The sequence below is a fragment of the Larimichthys crocea genome, chromosome IX (genome assembly GCF_000972845.2).
Source record: "Larimichthys crocea isolate SSNF chromosome IX, L_crocea_2.0, whole genome shotgun sequence".
Lineage (NCBI taxonomy): Eukaryota > Metazoa > Chordata > Actinopteri > Sciaenidae > Larimichthys > Larimichthys crocea.
In genome coordinates this window covers 712,314-734,770 of record NC_040019.1, presented here as the reverse complement: position 1 = coordinate 734,770, position 22,457 = coordinate 712,314, and the positions used below count along the sequence as shown (strand labels likewise).

Here is a 22,457-nt window from a genome sequence, read left to right as displayed (position 1 = left end):
CTAAAAAAAATAGAAAATCGGATTTTCAAATATTCTCCACCGAACCTCTAACAATGACTGACACGTTGATGCCTCTGAGAGGTTTTTGGCATGATTTGTCTCCAGGTATGTTTGTATTTATGACTCTAACGTGTCTAAGGTGTCTCTGAATGCTGTTTGTTACAACCAGGATTCAGGTTTAAAGGCTCAGTTCGGTCATTCACCTGTGGTAGCATGTAGCTCTGCAGATATTTTTGTATTTCTGTGTCCAGGTTTGAAGATATTTGTCTCTATGATTTCTGCCTCCACCCCCAAATATAATGGAAGCAAGTGGAATTTCATTTCTGGTCCTTAGAGCATTGAAAATTTTGATTTCTAAAAAAAATAAAAATCATCAGTAACATGAATTTCCACAAAGCCTCTGTTCTCTGGATGATTAAAAAACAACTCACTGCTCCTGACTAACAGGAGCTGTTTGAATCTTCATCAATGCTGCAAAAAAATTCTATTCATCTCCTTTTTATTAGAGAGAGAGGCAAAAATCTAAGAGACAAATATTTCAAAACCTGCACAAACAAAACAAAAACTACCCGTAGATAACATTTTCACAAATCCTGACAACCGTGTCACTTTGACACCCGTCCACAGAGTTACAACGAGCCTCAGTGCTAAGCTGTTATGATGCAGAGACTCGTATACATGTTTCATGACAAAAACAGCAAAGAAAACAAGACATTGATAATTTATTAGTTCTTTGAACGCGTGTTTTTGAGGTTGCAATCTGAATCACTCTCAGCGCTCGCTGACCAACACATTATCAAAGGGTCTCCTTTTTTTTTTGGGCACCCCTCGCCCACGGGCCCCATTTTCTATATTCACAGCCCTGTCGGTCAGGTACAAATTTGTAAATAACCAACAAACCAAAGACTAGTCTTTATGCTAAGCTAAGCTAAATTGCTGGTTTCATATTCAGCAAACAGGTTCATGAGTGGTATCAATCTTCTCGTCTAACTCTCGGCAAGAGAGCAAACAAGCTTATTTATCAAAAAAAAAAAGGTCAAGATATTCCTTTAATCCTAAACCAGGGACCAAACAAAACACTTCCACACATCCGTGACTTCATAATGAGCCTTTCAACGCAGCCATGATCTCAAAGGTCAATGACTACGCTTGTTGTTTATCACACCAAGTCATTCAGTCCGCATGCCGTTTGCCTTCGTTAACAACCAACAAACCTTCTCACTTCTTCCACATTCACATCCTTGAAATTTGCATCCACCTCTGCTCCAAATTACCCCGGTTACATTAAATCCATTCTGTTTCATCGAGATCGACGCCATGACTTTAAACCCGGCGCCCCAGATGTTGCACTAGCATTTCGCCTGCTCCCCACGCCATATGCTTCAGTCTAAAACAGCCAGAATCAGGAACAAACGGGGTTCCATATCAAGAAATATGATGTCTAATTAAAACAACTTGCACGTGGCTTTTTTTTTTTGGTGACTTTCACAAACGAGCTAATTATTTGATCTCACAAACAGGCCCCTGCTAGTTTGGCCCGACCTTGAGAATAAGCAACAAGCCTGTGTTGTGGCCTGTGCGAGAGATGACGAGGAGGAGGCAGGAGGAGGCAGGAGGAGGCAGGAGGGGAGGCGTTGGTACTGCAAACTATAATTACACTCACACATGCAGACGCACCATACCACACACTGGCATTCCTCCCTCCACACAGCAGCAGCAGCAGAGGAGCATAAGGAAGCAGTGAGCTCAGATAAAGGCGAGCAGGCCGGCCTGAGCTGCTGCTGCAGCACAAAAGGGTTTGAAAGCAGCGTGCGAAGAAAGCATGAGAGATGAGAGCAAGGGATGATCATGGTTATATATATATATATATATATTTATTTTGTCCTTGTCCTCTGTTTTTCCCCTCCCGCTCCGCCTTGCCTGCATCACAACCTTGACAGCTCCTGTTCATTGTATCCTCAAAGCCCGGGCCCTTCAGGTGGATGCGCAGGAGCTGTATAGAAACCGAGTCCCTCAGACTGTCCATGAAAAACAAACTGCTGATGTTTATATGACAGGTGCATCTGGTGTACGAATCAGTTCAGCGTTGGATTAGTATTATTTTCTGCCTACCTCCTATTGTCTTAGAACAATTTTTCCACCAATAAAGGCTTAAATACTAAATAAAAATCCTTTTATTTCATATTTTTCTTTAAGAATATTTATTTGAAGGCGTCTGCATCGACTGGAGATCAGAATTGTACTCCAGGACACGTGACTGTGAAAGAAAACGACGAGTGTAAAGACGACAGCTTATCATTTTATCACACGTGTGAAACTGTGGCAGCCACAAATGCTTCAAATCAAACGTTAAATTAACGTTTTCAAAACTGTTTTAGTTGCATGTAATTTGCATGAATGTCCTGGTCAGTGAACGCAGCACAACATACACACCTCTCCAACAAAGTCGTTTCATGACTAAAGCCTAAAGATGTACTGCAGTATAAAAAATGTATTTTTAAAATAATTATATAATTTGTGATTTTTTTTTTCTTGAACACTTCAAATCAAAGCTGCTTTTTTTAGTCAGAGCAGCTTCATGTTTTTTTTTCCAAAAGGTGTAAATTAGGAAAGAAAAGCGACGTTCAAGAAGTGAGCACAAGAGTTTTAATCAAACGCTGCGACCCGTACGGGGTCAGGAGGCACGGCTTCCTCTCGATTAAAACTTTTGGAGGGGGTGACACCTTTTTTTCTGCTGCAGAATCTTAAAAACCGTCAAACACCGGTCGTTCTCCTGCTCTGAAAGGGTTCAGATAAATCACGCCGTCTTTTGAGCTCAGACTGAAGAACGCCACCAACCCTGCAACACTTTCACTGCAAGCATCTGCTCCTCTCCAACATTCATCCTCCGGGCTGTGTAACAAGTTGCACTATGTGACGGTTAAGCAGGTTTTATGCTTATTTTGGAGCCTTCAAAACCTTTATTTACACTCCTCTGTGAGCACCCACATGAACCGTGCTGCACTGTTGTGTTTTGCTCAGTTAACAAAAGTTCCTTAAAGCGTAAATTTCCAACCAGGAGTGAAGCTCTCTAGGGAAACAAGCCCGCTTGGCTGAAGAGTTCCCCAAGGTTGGAGATCCTGTTGTATCTTTGAATAGATTGAAGAAAATAACGTGACCTTCAATGCCCAAATAAACTACATTGATGTAACAAGCTTTGTGTAATCGCTCGCAGCCTGATATTGTAACCATCAGCCTTGTTAGTTCTGCTGAAGGTTACAATTAAGTTTCACAATACCACATTCTTTTGAAGTGAAGATGAAACCGGATTATTTTTGCTCCAACAAAAGAGAGCCTGATGTTCTGCATTCACGAGGCAGGAGGTGGCGTACAGTACATTCAGAGATACGGGCACACTGAATGTCAGTGAATCACACAAAACAAGCTCCTGTTTTATTCTCTTACCTCCGTAGTAACCGTAGGCCCCGGGTCCTAAAATGTCTGGATCCTCCAGCCTTCCTCCCAGGGGCCTCATCCTCCTCGGGCCCCTGAAGAAGGCGTGCCGCCGCGCGCCGAGGGCGCTCAGCTGCTTCATTCGTCGCTCTTTGGATCTTCTGTTCTGGAACCAAACCTGCATCGGACCGGAGAGATGAAAATGAAGGGAGGATGGAGGATGGAGGATGGAGGATGGAGGATGGAGGAGGGGGGTCACGGTTATCAGCTGATCTCATCGTTTAAAAAAAAAAAACACTTTTACTGCGTCATGCCAAGAGTGCAAATCATGATGAATCCTGATTCACCTGAATCACTTTACGTAATTCCAGCTGATCTTTTCAGTTTCATGCTCACCGTGTCAGAGTTTGCATTGAAAATATGATTCAAATGGAGTTTGTTTTGTTTTTGTTTTTGTTGACAGCTTCAAGGAAATTTGCTTAAAATGAATAAATACTACAAACTGCTGCTCACGAATGACAAAAAAAAAAGAATTATCTTCGATTTTCAGACACCTCTGTGAACATTTTGAGCTGTGGCCCTCTTTTCATTTTCAATTCTTGAACATCAGCATCAAAAACTGCTGAAAATCACTGAAGTCAAAGGAGTGTTGAACCTTTAAAAATGCAGTCACACGGAGGCATGATGCATCCATGTTGAAATCTCTATTGAATATGCATGTGTACTAAGCACAAAGTGTCAAATCTATGACAGGAACCCGTAAAGCTGAAGAAAAAACTTCACACTTCAGCCACAAAGACGTTTTCCTGATAAATTGAAAAGTAACATAAACGTACCTCAGTGCACGACCTAATCCACCTCAGTACAAGTTCAAATAAACAGTCTGAGCTCTAAAAAAAAAAGGCGGTGAGGTTTATTACTAAGATTCAATAAAGCGTCCTTGAAGAGGAACAATGGAGGATTTGAGAATTGGAAGGCGCCAACACAGCATATGGAAGAATGTCTGCATTATAAAACACATAACACATCTTGTTTCGCTGCTGCATAATGATGTATGTTCACCCCGGCTAGGCTACACCAGAGGCAGAATCCCACTGTGCAGCAGATTAACAAAAACACACACACACACACACACACACATGAAAAAACACCTAAAACCACTTAGGCTCTGTTCTGTGTGCTCCAGCGGCAAAAGGCGACACCTGCTTATTGAGAACAATCGTCTAACTGTAGGGTACATTTTTATGGAAATGCTCTCGCTCCCCTCGAGAGAGCGTTGCTTAGGGATTACATGCACATGCTGGAGAAGCAGCGTGGCTCGCAGGGCTCCCCGCGCTCACAGCAATGGTATTTAACGCACAGTGAACGAGGAGGAGGAAGGAGATGACGAAACACAGCCTCCATTTTGGCTCCGAGCTACACACAGTGAAGGGGGGGATGGTGGAGTGTGTGTGTGTGTGTGTGTGTGGTGCAGGGATGGACTGCCTGATTGATTGATTGATTGATTTATCGACTGTTTGTTTGAGCTCTCACTCTCTCACACACACATTCAGCCTGCAGTATATGATATAGACAATGTGTGTGTGTGTGTGTGTGTGTGTGTGTGTGTGTGCGTGTGCTTTAACAAGCAATGGGGAAACAGGCTGTAAGTGAGTAAGAGCAGAGAGGTGGGAAAGGGGAGGGTGGTATGTAAATCTGTGAAATCAGCGATAATTACAGTGAGTGCACAAAAAGCCACATCACAGTTGGCAGAGATGGTGCTAATCATCCTGACACAGTCTGCACCCAGTGTGTGTGTGTGTGTGTGTGTGTGTGTGTTAGAGACAGAAAGACGTCCAAAAACTGTGTGTTATACCGCAAAAAAAAAAAACATGTTTGCATGTGTGTGTGTGTGTGTGTGTGCGTCTCTTTGCCTTTGGCAAAAACAAAACTAACCTTTGACTAATTTCATGCCTGTGCGACACCGATGATTGCTGAAATAAACTGCTGTCTGCATGGAGTAAATCATATTCTTTAAATAAATAAATAAATAAATAAATAAACACATATCCATGCATCAGAAAATTGGATTACTGGATCTTAATTTTAATTTTTTTCTAGGGGGAATAAATGAAAATGCCTGCAGACATGGAAACAGCAGAGCGGAAACAGTGATTATTATAGAAATGAAAGAAAAAACTAATGGTGCCATTAAATGTGATTGTTTTACAATCACATTAAAGTATGAGTGACGTCCAAAAGTTAAAAAATGTATTGAAATATTAATAAAAATGCTTTTATTTTGGAAAATAATACTAAAATATTAGTTTTTTTGGTATTTGAGGATATAACGCTGCTTCCATGTGTGTGTTTTAATATTAAACTAGTGTTTTTATTTGTACAAGATGAAATGTAAATTAAAGAAGTGAGTTTTTAGATTAATCTTCCATAAAATGTGGATTAACATCCTGTTAATGCAGCATCATGTTAATTCTTAATTCCTCTCTGCTGGTTCGTCCCTCGTCCCCGCACAAACCCTCCGCACAGTCCGCCTCATCTTACCTGGATGACCCGCATGTTTAGTCCCGTTTCCTGGGCCAGCTGTTCTCGGATGTGCCGGGTCGGTTTCGGCGTGGCGACAAACGCGGCCTTTAACGTTTCCAGCTGTTTGGCCTTGATGGTCGTCCTCGGTCCCCTCCGTTTGGTGCCCGAGTTCTGCTCCTCATTCTCAATATTGTTCGTTTCCTTATCTGAGGACGTTGAATTGTCCGTCTCCTTTATGTCGTCCTGTATTGGGTCCTGCAGATCCGGCGATAAACTCCTATCCGTACATGATGACACTGGAAGAGGAGGTGAGGAGGAGGAGGAGGAGGAGGGAAAACAAACAAGAGGAAGGTCACGATCCGAAATGTCAGAGAGGAGGAGGAGGAGGAGGAGGGTGGAGATGGAGTGGAGATGAGGGTGCTTTAATTAGGCCTTGAGATGCAGACTGCAAATATTTTAATATTCTAAAAATGAAATGAAATATTTCTATTTTAAAATCTATTCATCACTTTGTTATTTGCACATTTTCACACATAAAACATCAAAATTAAACAAATTAAATAAAGAAAACAACATTTTACGCACGTTAATAAAAACAAAAAAACTCAACGTGTCTGTGCAGAAACAAGAGAGCGTGACATGATCAGCCGTCCTCGTGAGGATGAATAGAAAAGAGGAGCAAGCTCGCGCGTCCAGACTTCACATCCTCGTGCCCAGCGGACCCTGCACTACAATAACACAAAGCGGTTTGTCCCGCGGAGGTAAATATTGGAAGCGTTCACCTGACAAGGTTGTTGTGAAATGTTCTCCACGGACTGCTGCAGAAAAATCTTATATTTAAAAAAAAAAACGGCTCTTTTGTTTCCTGAAAGGATCTGTGTGTTTGTCCAATATTCATCCACGAGATGTTTGCTTTTACGCACATGCGTCATTGGCACACACACACACACACACACACACACACACACACACACACACACACACACACACACACACACACACACACACACTATATCGATTACCTGAGTTCAGGTTGACTTCTTTAATGGCTCCGGAGCTCATATAATCTTCTTTGCACACAAACTTGTTTTCGTCTATCACATAGAGTTCCTCTCCCGTGGACAGCTGCTTGTTACACACCATGCAGGTGAAGCAGTTCAGATGAAACACCTTGCTGCGGGCTTTGCGGACCAGGTCGTTTGGAGAGATTCCCTGCAGACATCCCGCACATTTTGTACCAAACCGCCTGCGGGGAAAAACAAAAAAACAAGGAAATACTGTAAAGTGTATTTTAAAACAACAGATACAAAGAAATACTGGAAATGAATGAAGCTAAAAAACAAAGAAGCACTGAAAAATATATTTCTGTTAAACACAAAACAACTTAGTACTGTCCAATGAATTTATGTGAAAAAACAGAGAAATACTGTAAATTAATTTACATAAAAACAAAGAACTAGAAATTAATGTATGTAAAAAAACAAACACTAAGAGATACTGAACATTTAATTTATGTAAAAATACAAAACAAAAGCCAAATTAATTCATGTACAAAACAAATAAACAAACAAACAAAAACAGAGAAATGCTGTAAATTAATTGATTGACACTGAAAAGTGATTAATAGCAGCAGTGGCAAAGAAAACACAATATTTAATGTGTTTTTTTTTTGTTCATTTGTGTGCGTAAATGTGAATATACGTGATAATAAAAATGCATTAATAATATCAGCAGGTAGAGCTCTGTTAACAGATTATTGCACCTTATAAAAATGCTAAATAATAATAACAATAATAATAAATTATGGGGCCTAATTAGAAAAAAATAAATAATATTAACAGAAATTCTTCTTATTTCTCATCATGCGAGTAAAAACTTGTTAAATCATCAAAGTCCTGTTTATTTATTTCTTAACTGTGAAGTCATTTCTAAACTATATTTCATAATAAACACAAGCAGCTCTCCCTGACTGACGGCGTTCATCATTTCAAAGCAAACAAAGAGAAAAATTAAATCTTTAGAAATATAAAATATAGAAAAGAAGGAAAAAATCCTCCTGCTCATTATTCTGACGGAGGTGTTCACGACAAAAAAGAAAAACCCCGCATTAGTGACAATCAACACATTGTAGCTGGAGGATGTGTGATGGGATTAAGCAGCGCAGCAGCATCTTAGCGTGGAAATCTGCTCTTAATCCAAATTCACCCGCTTAAACACGACTCATCAATTTGATACACGCCAAATAAATAAAGAAATAAATAAAAATCAGGAGCAGAGGTGACGTGAGAGGAAAAAACACGTCTGATTTCTGAGCTGCTCTGATGTCTTTTTATTATTATTATTAATAATAATAATAATAATATTTGCAGCGGGTGTTCGAGGCTCACACACTTGGGGCCTCCTGTACCTGAGTTTCCAGCCGGCCTGTCGTGGAAAGGCGTGATGGTGCTGCTGGTGCTGGTGGTGTTGGTGGGGGGGCAGCTTAAGCCTTTTTTTTTTAGGGGGGGTGAAAGCAAGCACTCCTTTTGTGCAGCATTGTTTTAACACTAATGTAGTCTTGTCTCTCCATTTGCAACGGTATCGCCTCACTGTCCCTCTTTTCACATGCATGGCCAAGCCTCCCCCTCCTCTCCTCTCCTCCTCACCCCCTTTTTTCCCAAAGTGAAAGGGCACAACTCTACTTACACAACAAATGGACATATTAGGGTGATTACTGTTTCGCCTGGCTAATGGCTGGCCATTTAAAAACCCACAGCTTGATGGGACCTGCGTTAATATGATGTCCAAAGGCCGGTACCAAAAAAAAAAAAAAGCCCCCCCCCCAAAAAAAAGCCTAATGTGTCTTACATGTCATTAGACAATTTGGAGAGAAAATAAGTGACACATACAAATGAAAATGATGCTAAGAGCCCAAACAAGAGCTTCATTCATCAGCCAATTACCTGAAACACGTTGATCTCACACAATAATGCATGTGGAAAAAAAAAAAAATAATAAAATGTGGCTAAACAAAGAAAATAAAATGTTTACATGCTTTTATTGTGAAGGCCCCACAACGTGTGAGTATATTTAATTTTAGAGAATTTAAATCATACATTTAAAAAATTAAACTTTTATTATTATTATTATTATTATTATTTATTGATTCCACGTGGGAACTTGTTTTATTTTGTAAGTCTGACCCTGTGCTCCTGGAATTAAAGTTCAGGCTTCACTCTGTGGCCCATGTTTTTATTTCTCTCATTCATTTTGATATTTTTATCCAAACTGCAGCCACAGGTTTATTAATCTGACTCTGACTTGGTTTAAATCTGGAGTCTGGCTCCAGTTTTTTTTTTTTTTAAGAACTCTCAATCGAGACTCTGTTGTTACCTGAAAAAGTCCATTTTGCAATAGAGCTTCCCGTCCCTGGAGAAGCACTTCTCGGTCAGGTTGCAGTTGCACTCACAACACTGGACGCACTTTGCGTGCCAAGCTCTGTCCAAGACGTTGAGGAGGAACCGGTCCAAGATGGGCCGTTCGCACCCGGCACAGTGGACCATCATGTCTCCGGCCTCCTGCTGCAGGGCGCCGAGTGCCGACCTTCCCGCACGGACTGCACTGCTCGGACTGAGGCAAGCCGGGTCTACGCGGAACAACGTCTTGGCGTCCGTGGAGGGCGTGCTGTCAGGAGGCGAAACCTGGAAAGGGAAGCTTCCCTCCGTTCAAGCTGAGTGACAAATCCTCGAGAATTGTTGTAGTCCTCGATCCCCGTGCGCTGGTGTTTCTTTTTCTTTTTAAGGTTGGCACTTCCACAATCCACAGGAGGAGGAGGAGGAGGAGAGACTTCAGCCGCGCCAGCTGATGGACGAACCGGACATGTTTTCTCACGGACGCACAGTCAAACCCTCATCATTCATTCTAACATCTCATGTTTTGTTATTGTGTGTATTCTTTTTTTTTTTTAAAGGGGGGGTAGGGGGGTCCAGTCATTTCCTTCAGGCTCACCTCACGTCGCCACTTTCAGCATCACTGTGCCTGGGTTATCACGAGGGTTTTTTTTTTTTTTTTTTTTTTTTTGTGCCTGCGCGTCGCGCGTCCTGCGCTCAGATTGGATGACGCCCCTGTTAATTCCCCGTGCCGGGACAGCCAATCAGAAGACAGTTGTTATGGTTACACGTTCATAGCTGTAGCCTCCAAGCAACAAAAAAAAAAAAAAAAAGAGAGAAAGAAAGAAAAGAAGCAGAAATACCAGAGGGCCAGTGGATGCTGGGTGTTTTCTAGTGTGGAAGGTTTCATGGTGGGGTCATGGAGACAAAAGTCCAGCCCCCCCAAAAAAATCATGCAACATCTCAAACACACACACACACACACACACACACACACACACACACACACACACACACACACACACACACGGTTAGGAAATACCTGTACAACAGGCAAGGGGAGGGCATGAATGTGAATGGGCAGTGGGAGTAACCGAACACGGGCTAATGCTACACAACCTCATAATGGACAAAAAAGAAGCGCTCCTGTGTCCGAGCAGGGTGAAGAAGAAGAAGAAGAGTGTGTGTGTGTGTGTGTGTGAGAGGAGGTGGAGGGAGGTGGAGGGGCCTTTTCTCATGCAGAAAGCTATTTACAGGGAAATGCGATGGATTAGCTGCGAGCTCATCAATAGGGAGAGCCCGGTCACCCGGTGCTTTAACAGAGTGGCCACCAATCGAAGCGAATTTCAATATTTACCAAACAGCCTCCTCGGTTTTTTTCTCTTCTCCCTGTTAGTTTGCAGTTAAGCAAACATGCAGAACAGCGTTCATTCAGGCAGCGGGTTAGTGGATGAGGTGAGACCTGTTTAAGCGTTTATTCTCTTTAATGACGGAGCATTTCAATGACAGCAGGTGTGAATTTTGGCTCATTTTGGGGTGATTACGCGTCGTCCGAGACAACATTTGGAGAACAGGGCGAGAGGGCTGTTAGTGACAAGAGTTTTATTAGTCAGATTCATGACATGTTATTAATGAGAAATTAATTTAATTTGCATTTTTTGGGGTTTTTTGGGTTCATCATCCACAAGTGTGCGCAAGGACGCACTGTGGTCAGGAGGGGAATCCAGCAGCCTGAAGCTGCCTCACCGTCTTTCCTGCTCACTGTAACGTCCTGAAATGTGAAGTTGATGGAGCATGCAGCCACATAGAGAAGAAAGTTTGCGCTCTTCCCGCTCCGGCACAGCATAATTAGTGGTTTCCTGTCAAAATTACGCACAAAGATACCAAGCGAAGGATTTATCCTTCAGTGCTTTAACTTAAGCATTTCAGCTCTTTTGTACAAACAAGGCTGAATGAGTTCCCCCCACCACCACCTCCACCTTCTCCTCCACCTCCAATTATCCGAGCACGTTTAGCCTGCAGAGGAGGGTGGAGGGAGGCACACGGTGGGAAAAAGAGCATGTGAGGCAAACGTCGCCTCTTGTTTGAGTGTAACCACATCAGATTGTGTGAAAGAATATACAACAATAATAAAAAAAAAATAATAGAAGAGCCGTGTTTGCTTTACGCACCACGAGAGCCTCTCAAAGGCCGCGCGAGACACTCACCTGTGGAGAGAAAGCACGTGGAGCTGTCCGCGGTCCTGACGCGCAGAGAAGCACCGAGGACCAAGGACAGCAGCAACAGGCTCCTTTCACCGACACATACAGCTCCATTCCATTCTATAGGCTGCATCTACAGTCAATGGACTTCATGCTCTGTTAGACTGAAAACTGGCTCAACTCTGACCTCATAAAAAACATGACATGGCGTTTCATCCTAAAGAAAAAAAAATCAATGTTTCGCTTTTGAAAAACACTTTTACGTCCAAGGACTTCGTGTCTTTACATTTCTTTAATGCTTCCTGTGTTTGCTCCTAAAGATGTGACTGCAGAGGCTTTAAGGTGGAGGCCTGGAGAGGTGGAGGTTTTTATTTTACCACATGGAACACGAGTTTAATGGAGGAACACATGAGCTGATTATATATAATAACATATGAACTGACACTGATTGGATAATTTCATGGTGTTTTATCCAAAAAGCATAAAAACATTTTGTTGGAAAAATGGAAAAATCATTTCACCTCAACTATCATCTTCATTCCATCAATACAACATTTTTTTTTTTAAACATTAGAGTTCCCCCAGAGCACAAACCTGGAACTTATTTTAAAATTTCTAAAACATTATTTTTTTTAAAAAGAAGAAGCCTTCACATGTTGGAGCGCTGAAGGATGCAGCGATGAAAAAAGATCAAGAAAACCTTCGAGTGAAAGTTACAGAAGGAAAAAAAAAAACAGTTTTTTATTAAACTGCTTCAATTTTTTACTTTTTATTCATTTAATCCTATTTATCCATTCCTGCTGGCACACCACAGATGTTTACACGTGCATACAGACCATTACCATATTTTATTTTTTTATTTTTCAAGGACTGAAGTGAGCATCAGTCCTCTTCTTTTCTTTGCTACAGAGGCCTTCATGAAACATCACTCAGGCCTTGTTTTTTTTTTTGAAGTTTGTAATGCACAGAGAGTAAAAAAAAACATGAAAAGACTGTGAACAATTTCCACAAACCCTGAACTCTGGACTTCCTTCAGCACGACCTCCTGGAGACTCTCTGACAGGAACAACGGTTAACGTTTGGAATAATTAGATTTCGGTGCTTTTGTGGTGGATTCAGCTCAGAATAACAAAGGATGGATGGAAATATAAATCTGAAATCACTGCGATAAATTGAGAGAGACAGAGAAAAAAATGGACCCCCTAGTTTCCCCCCCCGCCCGCCCCACCATCACCACCGTCCCTGCTCCACTCTTCTGCACCGTGACAGCCAGGACACCTGAGCAGACCGGTTCCTCCCCTCTCTCCTCCTCCCTCCCCTGCAGCCGCCGTTCCATGCATGCGGTGTCACCCCAACCCCAAAGACGTGCACACACACACACACACACACACACACACACACATGCACGCACGCTCAAGACCACCTCCAGGGCCCCTCTTTGGCAGGGCCAGTCCCAAGGGAGAGGTTAGTATGATGGATGTCTGATTGGTAGCCCTCCCTTAGGGCCTCCCTCTCCGTCACCTCTCTGCGCTCTGAATTAAAAGGCCGTTTGTCTCCTCTGAGTCCTCAGCTGTAGAGCGCCGGCCTGCAATTTCACAGCACTCAGAGAGAGAGAGGGGAGACCATTACAGAGGAGGTTGTCAGGGGAGCCATCAGAGCCCGGACACGCCTGAGGGACTCTCTCTTTCCCCTCCATCTTTCCCAGCTCCCCGTCTCCTCCTGCTCAGCCCACCAACACCTCCGTCCCACAGGAGGCAAGCCACAAATATATAAATATTCAAGGCCTCCGTTACATTCGAGCAATGTGTGCACCTATATGCATATAAAGAATACATGCATGCATCAATGCATAACACACATGTCATCTGGGACTTTTGAAATATCTTTGTGTTGGTGCACAAATACTTTTTTTTTCCAGTAATAGCAAGGTTGCATACGTCGTGTTTTTATCCAAGAGTGTCGCAAATCTGAAACAAAGTTTAAAGAATATGGCAAAAACAAATGAACCTAATATTACGTCGTATAACGTAATATTAGCAGTTGTTTTTAACGAGATAAACAGTAGGTGGCGCCAATTCTCCAGTCGGAAGAAAACGCGACAACGTGGCAGCGTAACTAAAAGAGCGGCGGTTGAAAAATGATGCAGAAAACAGGACGTGAGAGTGACGCTTGTGTTCACTTCGTGGAATAATGCGACAAAGGTTACGTCAGATCTGTGCGGAGCCATGAGCGCCACGAGGAAACAGCCGATCTGAGACGTGACTTAAATGTTCGAACTTATTTGAAAAAGGAGATTTAAGTCTTTATCGCAAATGGCAAAAAAAGACCTCAAGAGATCAAATCAAATAAACTTTTATAAAGTCCTTGTCGTCCGACCCACGTCTAAGTGTTTGCACTCACCATTGGCTTGAAGGTGAGCTAGCCTCTTCCTCTTTCTGGCTGTATCTCACTGCCTCTTTGATTTCTGCAGTTTGGGTGTTCACTTTTGGATCGTCTCTCCTGGAAGACGTTCAGTTGTGAGAATCAAAAGGTTGGCAGAGTGACTCCAATCCTGGCTACTTTCTCACCTTCCCACACCTGGCCAATTTTTTTATTTTTTTTTATTGAAGCGGTCGTGTTTGTTGGATTGCGAGTTCGGAAAAGTTACAAGAACTGTTGGACGCAGCTCCTTCCCTGTTCCTCAGGATTTCTGCTGTAGTTTGAGAATCACTTTGTTTGAAGCAGCCCGAGCGCTCGCTCTGTACTTTACGACTGTCGGCCCCGCGGCAGCTCATTCATCAGATGTTAATCTGTAAAAACAAAATATATATCAATTCACTTTGTGGAAAGAGGAAGTATTATTTTAGAAGTTGTAGTTTTTTTAGAAACATTACTAGCAGATCATTTTTGTTGGGAACTATTTCCAGCGGAGGATGAATCTACATTTAGAAATTCAAGCTCTATGCTGCGTCTCAGATTCGTGCACTTCTATACTTACACTTACCCTGATGATGCACCCATACATTTTTTTTGTGTGGAACGCTGAAGATTTTTGTCTGTGTAGCAAAAGGCATTGTGGAAATCGCGGCCAAGGAAGCTGCTGGAGCTGTAGCGGTTGAAGAATACCACGATATACAAAAATAAGTTGTACATATGATTAATATTTATGTCTTGGCAGTCGGATGTTGGCGTGAGTGCTCCACCTGGTTGCAAGTTTGTCAAAGAGGAAAAAAGCAGTTCTGATCATCAGACAACAAACTACAGCGTACTGCAAAGACGTGTGTCGAGTATTTGTGGCGGCAGGACGGCGCACAGCGAGTCAGAATAAACAACAATAATTCATGTTCATGAAGGAACGTTTGACAGTGCAACAACACATGAAAATCAATGACAAAAATATTGAATATTGATTGGCGCCACCTGTGTCCTTTAAAGCAACATCATGAAGTCAACCCCCGTGTGCATCAAGAGGACTTCACAGGATTTTTCTTTCTGTTCTGACTTTATTAAAATTTCTTCTTTGGCTGGTTTGAAGCCAAAAAACTAAAACATTTATTATCTCTCACACTTTCAGCTTTTCCCCTTTTCAAACTCGTCTCGTATCAAAAGAAAAGAAAAAACACAAGGAACTTTGTTTTGCGCGTTGAATTACTTTTGTCTGAATCTGCGCTCGTGTGAATAACTCGTGTTCTGATTACAAGGACGTGCCGGATGGGAAGCTATCGGCAAAAAAAAAAAAGGGGGACAAACAAAAAACAAACATGGCAGGAATCTCAGCTCGCAAATATAACCCTCTCAATTACCCGGAATAAAGGACTAATTCAAACAGCCACAGTCACCTCTCAACCTCGCCTTCGAGCATTAAAGCACACCAGATCCAGGTAGTTGTGAGAGAGTAAAAAGCCTGACTGGATGCCTCACACTGTGCCGAGTTCAGCCCCTGTCATTGAGATATAATGAGGGAGATCACCTTTCACTGTGGGCCATCCTAATGAGGTAATGAATGGGGGTGTGCATTGCACCTTTGCCCTCACCTACTCTATTAATCAGAGTAGGGTCACACACAGCCGCCAGGACCCAACCTCCCCCATCTGGCAGCACTAATGGACCAAGCGATGGATTGAAGGTGCTTTTAGTTAAAGAGCTCTGGTTAGTAACCAGGAGAGGAAAGGAGAGGAGGGCTGGCATCGCTTCCTGGGAAGAAATACAGGAGGAAATATGAAGGTGGAAGCGGCCCGGCCGGGAGAACGTTACCACACCTCCGAGGTAGCGGGAGTGAGAAGTGTGCACGACGTCGACCTTCGGCCTCATCTCAGCCACCTTGAGGAAAGGATCAGGAAGGTCAGCCAGCTATCCGCTGACTGCTCGTGGAGGGATCAGAAATTCACTGCATGAAGCACAATGAAGGACAGTTCTATCTCAGGGTGAGAGGTTGTTTGAGTTGTTGCATTTTTTGGGGGGGAAACAGATTAACGTTTAGTTTTAGAATCCAAAAAAAAGCAAAAACAAACAAGACGGCGGCATATTGGACTTTTTTGGGGGGATTTGTTTTGTCATAATATACAAAATAAACGTGAAACAACATGTAAAATTTGCAGTAGACACACTCTGATCTGAAATCTGTGGACTTAAAGCTCCGGTGTGCAGGATTGCAGTGAAGTTGGCATCTAGAGCCAGTGTTGAGAAACATGTTGACTCTGTAGAAGATGACTCATCCCTCCGTGGATATAAAAGTCTCATTCTGCAGTAACAAAAACATTAAAATTCAAAATGTGACACACTGGACCTTTAAGTTTTTGTGCCATGGTGCCAATCACGAAAAGACGGTCGTAAAAATGAATTAGCTGTGAGTGTCTGCTGCATATTTAAACGAGACAAAAGGCAGAACATGATGAAACGCCCATGACGTCGCCCACCATCTTACCTCAATGAAGCCTGGTTGCACAAACAAGCGCCACCTGTCAATCAAAGCGTCCACACTCTTAATCCTGCATAACTTTAAGCCTTAATATAATGTGAACAGGTGAGTTGTATATAAATTCACCCTCAGTACAGTTGTCATGAACGGGGAAATTAGCTACAGAGACCAAAACTGTTTTTTGTACCAGGCTGTAAACATGTTTATTTCTGCTGTGAAACATGGGGACTTATGGAGACTGACTCACTTCTGGAGCCAGCCTCAAGTGTACGTTTGAGGAACTGCAGGCAGACGATCAAAGTCAGCATGGTGCATCCTGTGGGGGGCGTGAACGAATAAAATAAAATGCAGAGAGAAAAAGAAAAGTATTAAAGAAAGCAGAAGAATGAAAAGACTGTGAGAGATATATAACGGAGGCTTTGAGGTCAAATGAGCAAGTCCGTCTTTTTAATTCACTGATTTCTTAATCACTTTTTCTTAAATTCTTCCCGACGACTGATTCACCGCGTTCAGTAACGCTGTGCTTGACTGTTTGACACCGTGAACTGTTCAGCAAAAGAAGCCGTCAGGAGGAGTTCACGCACGGTAACTTTATTGTTTCACGATTGAATTCTTTCACTCTAAAGAACGTGAAGTGAAACTTTTAGTTGGACAAAAATCAAAAAAAGCAAAAAACAATTTTGGCACTTTAATACTTTACCTGAATGCACATTAATTGCCGTCCCTGAATTATGAACTAATAATCAAAAGGAAAGTTTATTTTCTCAAACAGACGAGTTCAAACGGACGAGCATTCATCACATCCGTCAACAAAGAAGCTCTTTAATCAGCTATTCAGAGGCTGTTCCCTTCAGCTGAAGATGTTCAATGTTGTGGCTTTTTCAATGAACAACATCACAACTGAGAGGAGAATGCAGCAACTTTTTTAAATTTAATTTATTTTATATTATCACTGGAGGATTATTTAGAAATGGGTTTACTGTGTCGCCCTTTGAGGCTCAGTGGGCTGGATTAACGTTAACGTGACATAATTCCTTCGACAAGATGTAAACAAACTGATTTTATGATCCTAATCAAACGATCGCTTGTATTTTATATATATATATATAAATATAAATATACACGAGCTCCGTCTGTGGTCACACGGAGAGGATCTGTGGGTGAAAAGTGGGAAAGCTGGTCGCAGAAGAAGAAGGTGGAGGTGGAGGGAGTAATAATCTCGGCTCTGTATGTGTTCTCAGCATCCCGTCCTCCCCTGGCTAACCGCACCAGCGGCCACTTGAATTAGCAGCAGAGGATTATGGGCAGAGAGCCTCATTAATCTGGGCAACAAACAGTGGCCAGTGTGAATATTTGCACCCAGAAATTGAAAAGATTAAGTCCTATTTGACAATGACTGGCAGGCTCTGCGCTGAAAGAGGCTACTGTTAAATATTCATACCCTGGACTCCTTCTTTTTCCCTCTGTCCGTCTGTCTCGTGTCTCGTGTGTTTGTGTGTTTAACGGACAATAAGAAGTGAAGTCATCGGGTTTTGTCTGAGCAATCAAGCTCAGAAAATGAAGAATTCAATCAAGCGAAGACATTTGATGATTTTCTGGATACAGCTGCAGGGATATGCTCTTAAAAACACACATTAATGAGCACGCTCTGCTGTGACATCCCATCGTTCCGCCTGCCCCGTCAGCCTGGCAGGAGATTCTCTCCTGCAAACACTCAGCAAATACACCTGCTATTCATTTCCTACAAGGCAGAGAAGGCTCGCCAGACCTGACAAAGCTATTTACCCACCTCCAGCCCCGGCCTGTGCAGACGCTATCGCTAATGTTTTCCCTTCTGCAGGAGATCAATATGTTTGGAAGCAGACAAACAACCCGGCTCCGCCAGGCGGGCTCTTCCCGTTTAGCAGGCCACCACTGGGGGCCCCTGACAGCAGATGTACACAACCGAATCAACAAGCGAGCGCTTCTCCAGAGTCAACACTGGACACAATCAACAGCGCCGGATCTACAGTGCTAAGAATGAACACCGCGGCCCATATGTGCCACAGCAAGGATCAACACCCGTCCTCGCTCGCGTGCCAAGTTCTGGTCTGCCTCCAGAACGCCGAACCGCGGAAGGAATATTGATGTAGACACAAGCAGAATTATGGCTGAAATTTAAAGAGCTGCCGGAATAAACGTAAAGCTCCGTTCAGACGGTGAAGCTGCAGAGCTGTGACGTCCTGGAGATGTTTAAGACAGGCGAGGCGGAACGATTCAGAGCGGCAGACGACTTCCAGATAAAACTGAGATATGAGCTCGAGTAAACAACAACAACAACCACAGCAGACAGAACAAACAGGCAGAGCCAGACTGAACCAACACCAGGACCCCCCAGGTCCAGCTCCGCTCAGCTGGATGCAGACTCCTCTAGGGCCTTGTCTCCTTTCCTCACTTCCTCCTCTCTCTCCTCTTATTTAATCACCTGTTCTTGTTTCCTCACCTCTCCTCTTTCTCCTCCCTTGTTTCGTCATTTCCTCCTTTCTTGTTTCCTCTCCTCTGTTATTACCTTTTTTCTCCTCCTTCTTTCCTCTTCTCCTCCTCTCCTAACTTCTTGTTTCCTCTCCTCTCTTCTCCATTTCTCTCCCTGTTTCCTCTCCTCCGTTATTACCTTTTTTCTCCTCCTCCTTTCTTCTTCTCCTCCTCTCGTTTCCTCTCCTCTCTTCTTATTTCATATCCTTGTCTCCTTTCCTCACTTCCTCCTCTCTCTCCTTTTATTTCATCACCTGTTCTTGGTTCCTCACCTCTCCTCTTGTTTCCTCTCCTCTCCTCTTATTTCATATCCTTGTTTCCTTTCCTCTCTCCTCCATTTCTCTCCCTCTCCCCTCTCCTCTCCTCGTTTCCTCTCCTCTCTTCATTCGCTCTTATAAAACCCTCTCTCTGTTTGATCATCAGTCTGTTTTGTGTGTTTATGTTTCATAAAACTGAAGGAGGACGCCGAACAAACTAGAAAAACTTCATCAGTGGAAAAATGTTTCTGTTTGTTGTTTGCGATATTTTACGGTCTGAGGTAAGAGGGTACACGAGGAGGAGAGGGTCAGAGGAAGCGCCTCATTATGTGTGTGTGTGTGTGTGTGTGTGTGTGTGTGTCTAAAGAATGAAACATGACCGGGAGAGTCGGTCTGTTTGCATTTAAATATTCTTTTTGACACGAAGCAGCTGTGTGCAAATGTGCGCATGCTGAAGGTGGTCATGGGGTTGATTTCTGGTTTCACATGCGTGTGTGTGTGTGTGTGTGTGTGTGTGTGTGTGTGTGTGTGGGGAAGCAGCAGAGTGAGTGTGTTAAATTGTTCTGTGTTGCGGAGATAACACTGGATCCCTATCAGCTGCATCAGGGGGCTTAAGACCCCGATGGGCGTGAGGGGAGAATGAATTTTCCTCACTACTCTGCATATTACAGGATTACACTGCACCTTTAGATATGCCCGGGCTCAGCCTATCTCTGCCTTATGGCTACACGGATGTAGATTATTGAAACAGACTGTCACACAGTGAATGAACTCGAGCAACACCACGGCGACTGCACGGGGTCCTGAAACCAAAAGAGAGATAAGCCGTGATAGGATTTCGGTTTGTGACATTGTTGGGACAGAATAGTGCTGCATAATCTGAGCGTGGAACTTTTTCTGTTTTGTTTATTTCTGCAAAAGAAAAAGACGAGCCGTGCACCTTTAAAAAAAACGATTTCACCAACATGCAGCTGTCGGCTGCAGGCAGGGACGGCACCAAGAATTCAAGGGTTCTCACTCGGGCACCTGAAACTATAAATATCTATAACACTCCCCTCCACCTCCGCCCGCCTCGTCGTGGCGCTCACATCAGGTGCGACGGAGTCTTTCATCCATTACGAACTCGCCCACGTCTGCCATGTTGCAGAGAGGACGTGTAGGTAGCGCTCAGACTGGCCTCTGGGTTTGATGGCGGACAAGAGAGGAGAACACAGAAAGGCGAGGAGGGGCCATGTTCTTCTTCTTCTCCTTTTCCCCTTCGTTCATCTCCCCCACACCACCACCACCTCTCCTCGAAAAGCCTCCGGCTAATTACTCCTTTTTTCAAATGCAAAGCAGCGGCAGAAAGTGAGATGATTTCTCGGCGGCCCGCTTTAGGGAAAGAAGCGGAGAGGGGAGAGAGAGAAAGAAAGCCACGGTAAGAAAAGAAGAGCGAGGAGAGACGAGAGAGGCTGAATGGGAAGAAAGAGGTGACTTTCTTTCCTCGGCTGGCAGGGACCTTTGAAGTTTGGCAAGATGGAGAGAGGGGTGGAGGAGGAGGAGGAGGAGGAGGAGGCTGGTCTTTCTGTGAGGGGGGACGGAGGTAAGAAGAAGAAGAAGAAGAAAGCGAGGGAAGATCGTGTTAACGAGATGGCCTCTAAAGACGAATTAAATGGTGGGAGAAAAGAAACACGATCAGGCCTGGCCCTACTTATAGACTCCTCACAGACTCGCTCCTTTCAGCGCCGCGGAGGTGTTTCCAAAGCCTGAATTCCTTAGCTCGGCTCTTTAAAAGGCTTGGAGTGTGGGGTGTTGTGAGCGAGGGGGTCTACACGTCGGGGTGTGTGTGTGTGTGTGTGTGCAAATGTGTGTTGCGGGGAGGGTCACCCGTCCTTTAGTCACACATCCCAGCCCCTCAATGGGGAGGTCAGGGACTTACACACCGATGGAGGGTCAGAAGTGGCAGGGATTACACGTCTGCTCTAAGCCCCCTAGATCCCAGTGTTTTCACTCCCTCTCACTGTTTGTTGTTTTGTGGCGGAGCAGACGAAGGAAAGAAAAGGAGACGGTCGGGGGAATTAGTGTAAAGCTCTGGAGATGAATGGGCATCTTATTCGCACCTCTTGTTGGCTGTTTTTCAGCGACTGCTCCCCCCCACCGCCGCCACCTCCTCGCCCCAAAACAGCCCTCCCATTCCTTGTCGCAGTGAAAGCGCGTTCGGGTTTTTGCCTTTGTGCGGACAAAAGGAGACTCCCCTCCTGGCTTTCATGCTCCTGGTGGAGCAACAAGAGGATTTGGGCCCGCCGTGCAGCGCCCAGAGCCGCTTGCAGCTTTGATTGGACATCGGCAGGAGAGAGCTCTGCCTCTCTTTCTTGATTAATCAAGTGATTCCAGTGCTCTCAATAACACCTTCTTTTCTTTCTTTTTTTTTTTTACACACTCTTTCTGTCTCAATAATCCTTTCCTAACCCCCCCTCCACCCAGACAAACCCACGTCTGTCTTGTTTCCCCGCTGACGTGATGAAAAACATTTTTTTCCCGTGTGCTTCACGTGACCTCGCGTTAATCTGATGTGTGGGTGTTTTTGTATCTGTGTGCTCATCACCGCTGACACATGGAAACATTAGCGGCACTAATTTAGAGCTTTTTTTATTATTTTTTTTTTTCAAGAGTTGACCAAGAGTTTACTTAACGTGTCATTCAAAAGACAAGTGCCTTCAACCGTCTGATTTTAGAGGATATATGTCTCCCCCCCGCTCTGCAAACACAGATATGAGATTGTTATTGAGTGTTTCAAACACAAACATCTCACCGGCTCGTGCATTATGTACCGGCTCTATCATTGTATCAGACCATCACAGCACAGTTCAATTCAATTAAACTCATTTTAGTCCAGTTTGGTTCAATTCAAAGGCTAACGCACGCTGTCAGCTGCCGTGAACAATATGAATAACAAAACAGGGAGGTCTGAGCACTCCAGGTTGCAAATTATTATTTGTGTTATTAATAAGCGGGCGACTGGTCATTGTGCTCCATCCACTTGAAGCTACAGCTCCAAGGTTGGCAGTGCAGGAAGCATGTATATATATAAATAAAGGGACATGTTAGAGTGCTGTACGTTGAATGACATGCCGTGATATTATTATGTGAGACGATTCACGGAAGTTGACCCGGTGTACGAAAACAAACATTTTAAATGAGTAGAAGTTTATTTCCCGTCGCATTGTTTGATAAAATCAGCAAGATGAAAGAAATAAACTTGGACCCAAGTCGTTTCCTAGCAACACAA

At 43.5% G+C, this 22,457-nt stretch overlaps 1 protein-coding gene across 2 annotated transcripts in view; it reads right to left on the bottom strand.

Moving 5' to 3' along the window:
- lhx5 (LIM homeobox 5) overlaps positions 1-22,457 on the bottom strand; it is a 38,403-nt gene that overhangs the window by 3,153 nt on the left and 12,793 nt on the right. The window contains exons 2-6 of one of the 2 annotated variants that reach the window (XM_027282289.1): positions 10,681-10,712; positions 9,328-10,058; positions 6,978-7,201; positions 5,974-6,251; positions 3,445-3,610 (exon numbers count right to left, since the gene is read on the bottom strand). In XM_027282289.1, coding sequence (XP_027138090.1) covers positions 3,445-3,610; positions 5,974-6,251; positions 6,978-7,201; positions 9,328-9,500 — 841 coding nt within the window. In that variant the 5' untranslated portion in view covers positions 9,501-10,058; positions 10,681-10,712. The remainder of the gene's footprint in view (positions 1-3,444; positions 3,611-5,973; positions 6,252-6,977; positions 7,202-9,327; positions 10,059-10,680; positions 10,713-22,457) is intronic. The other variant, XM_010740491.3, reaches the window with a different exon arrangement.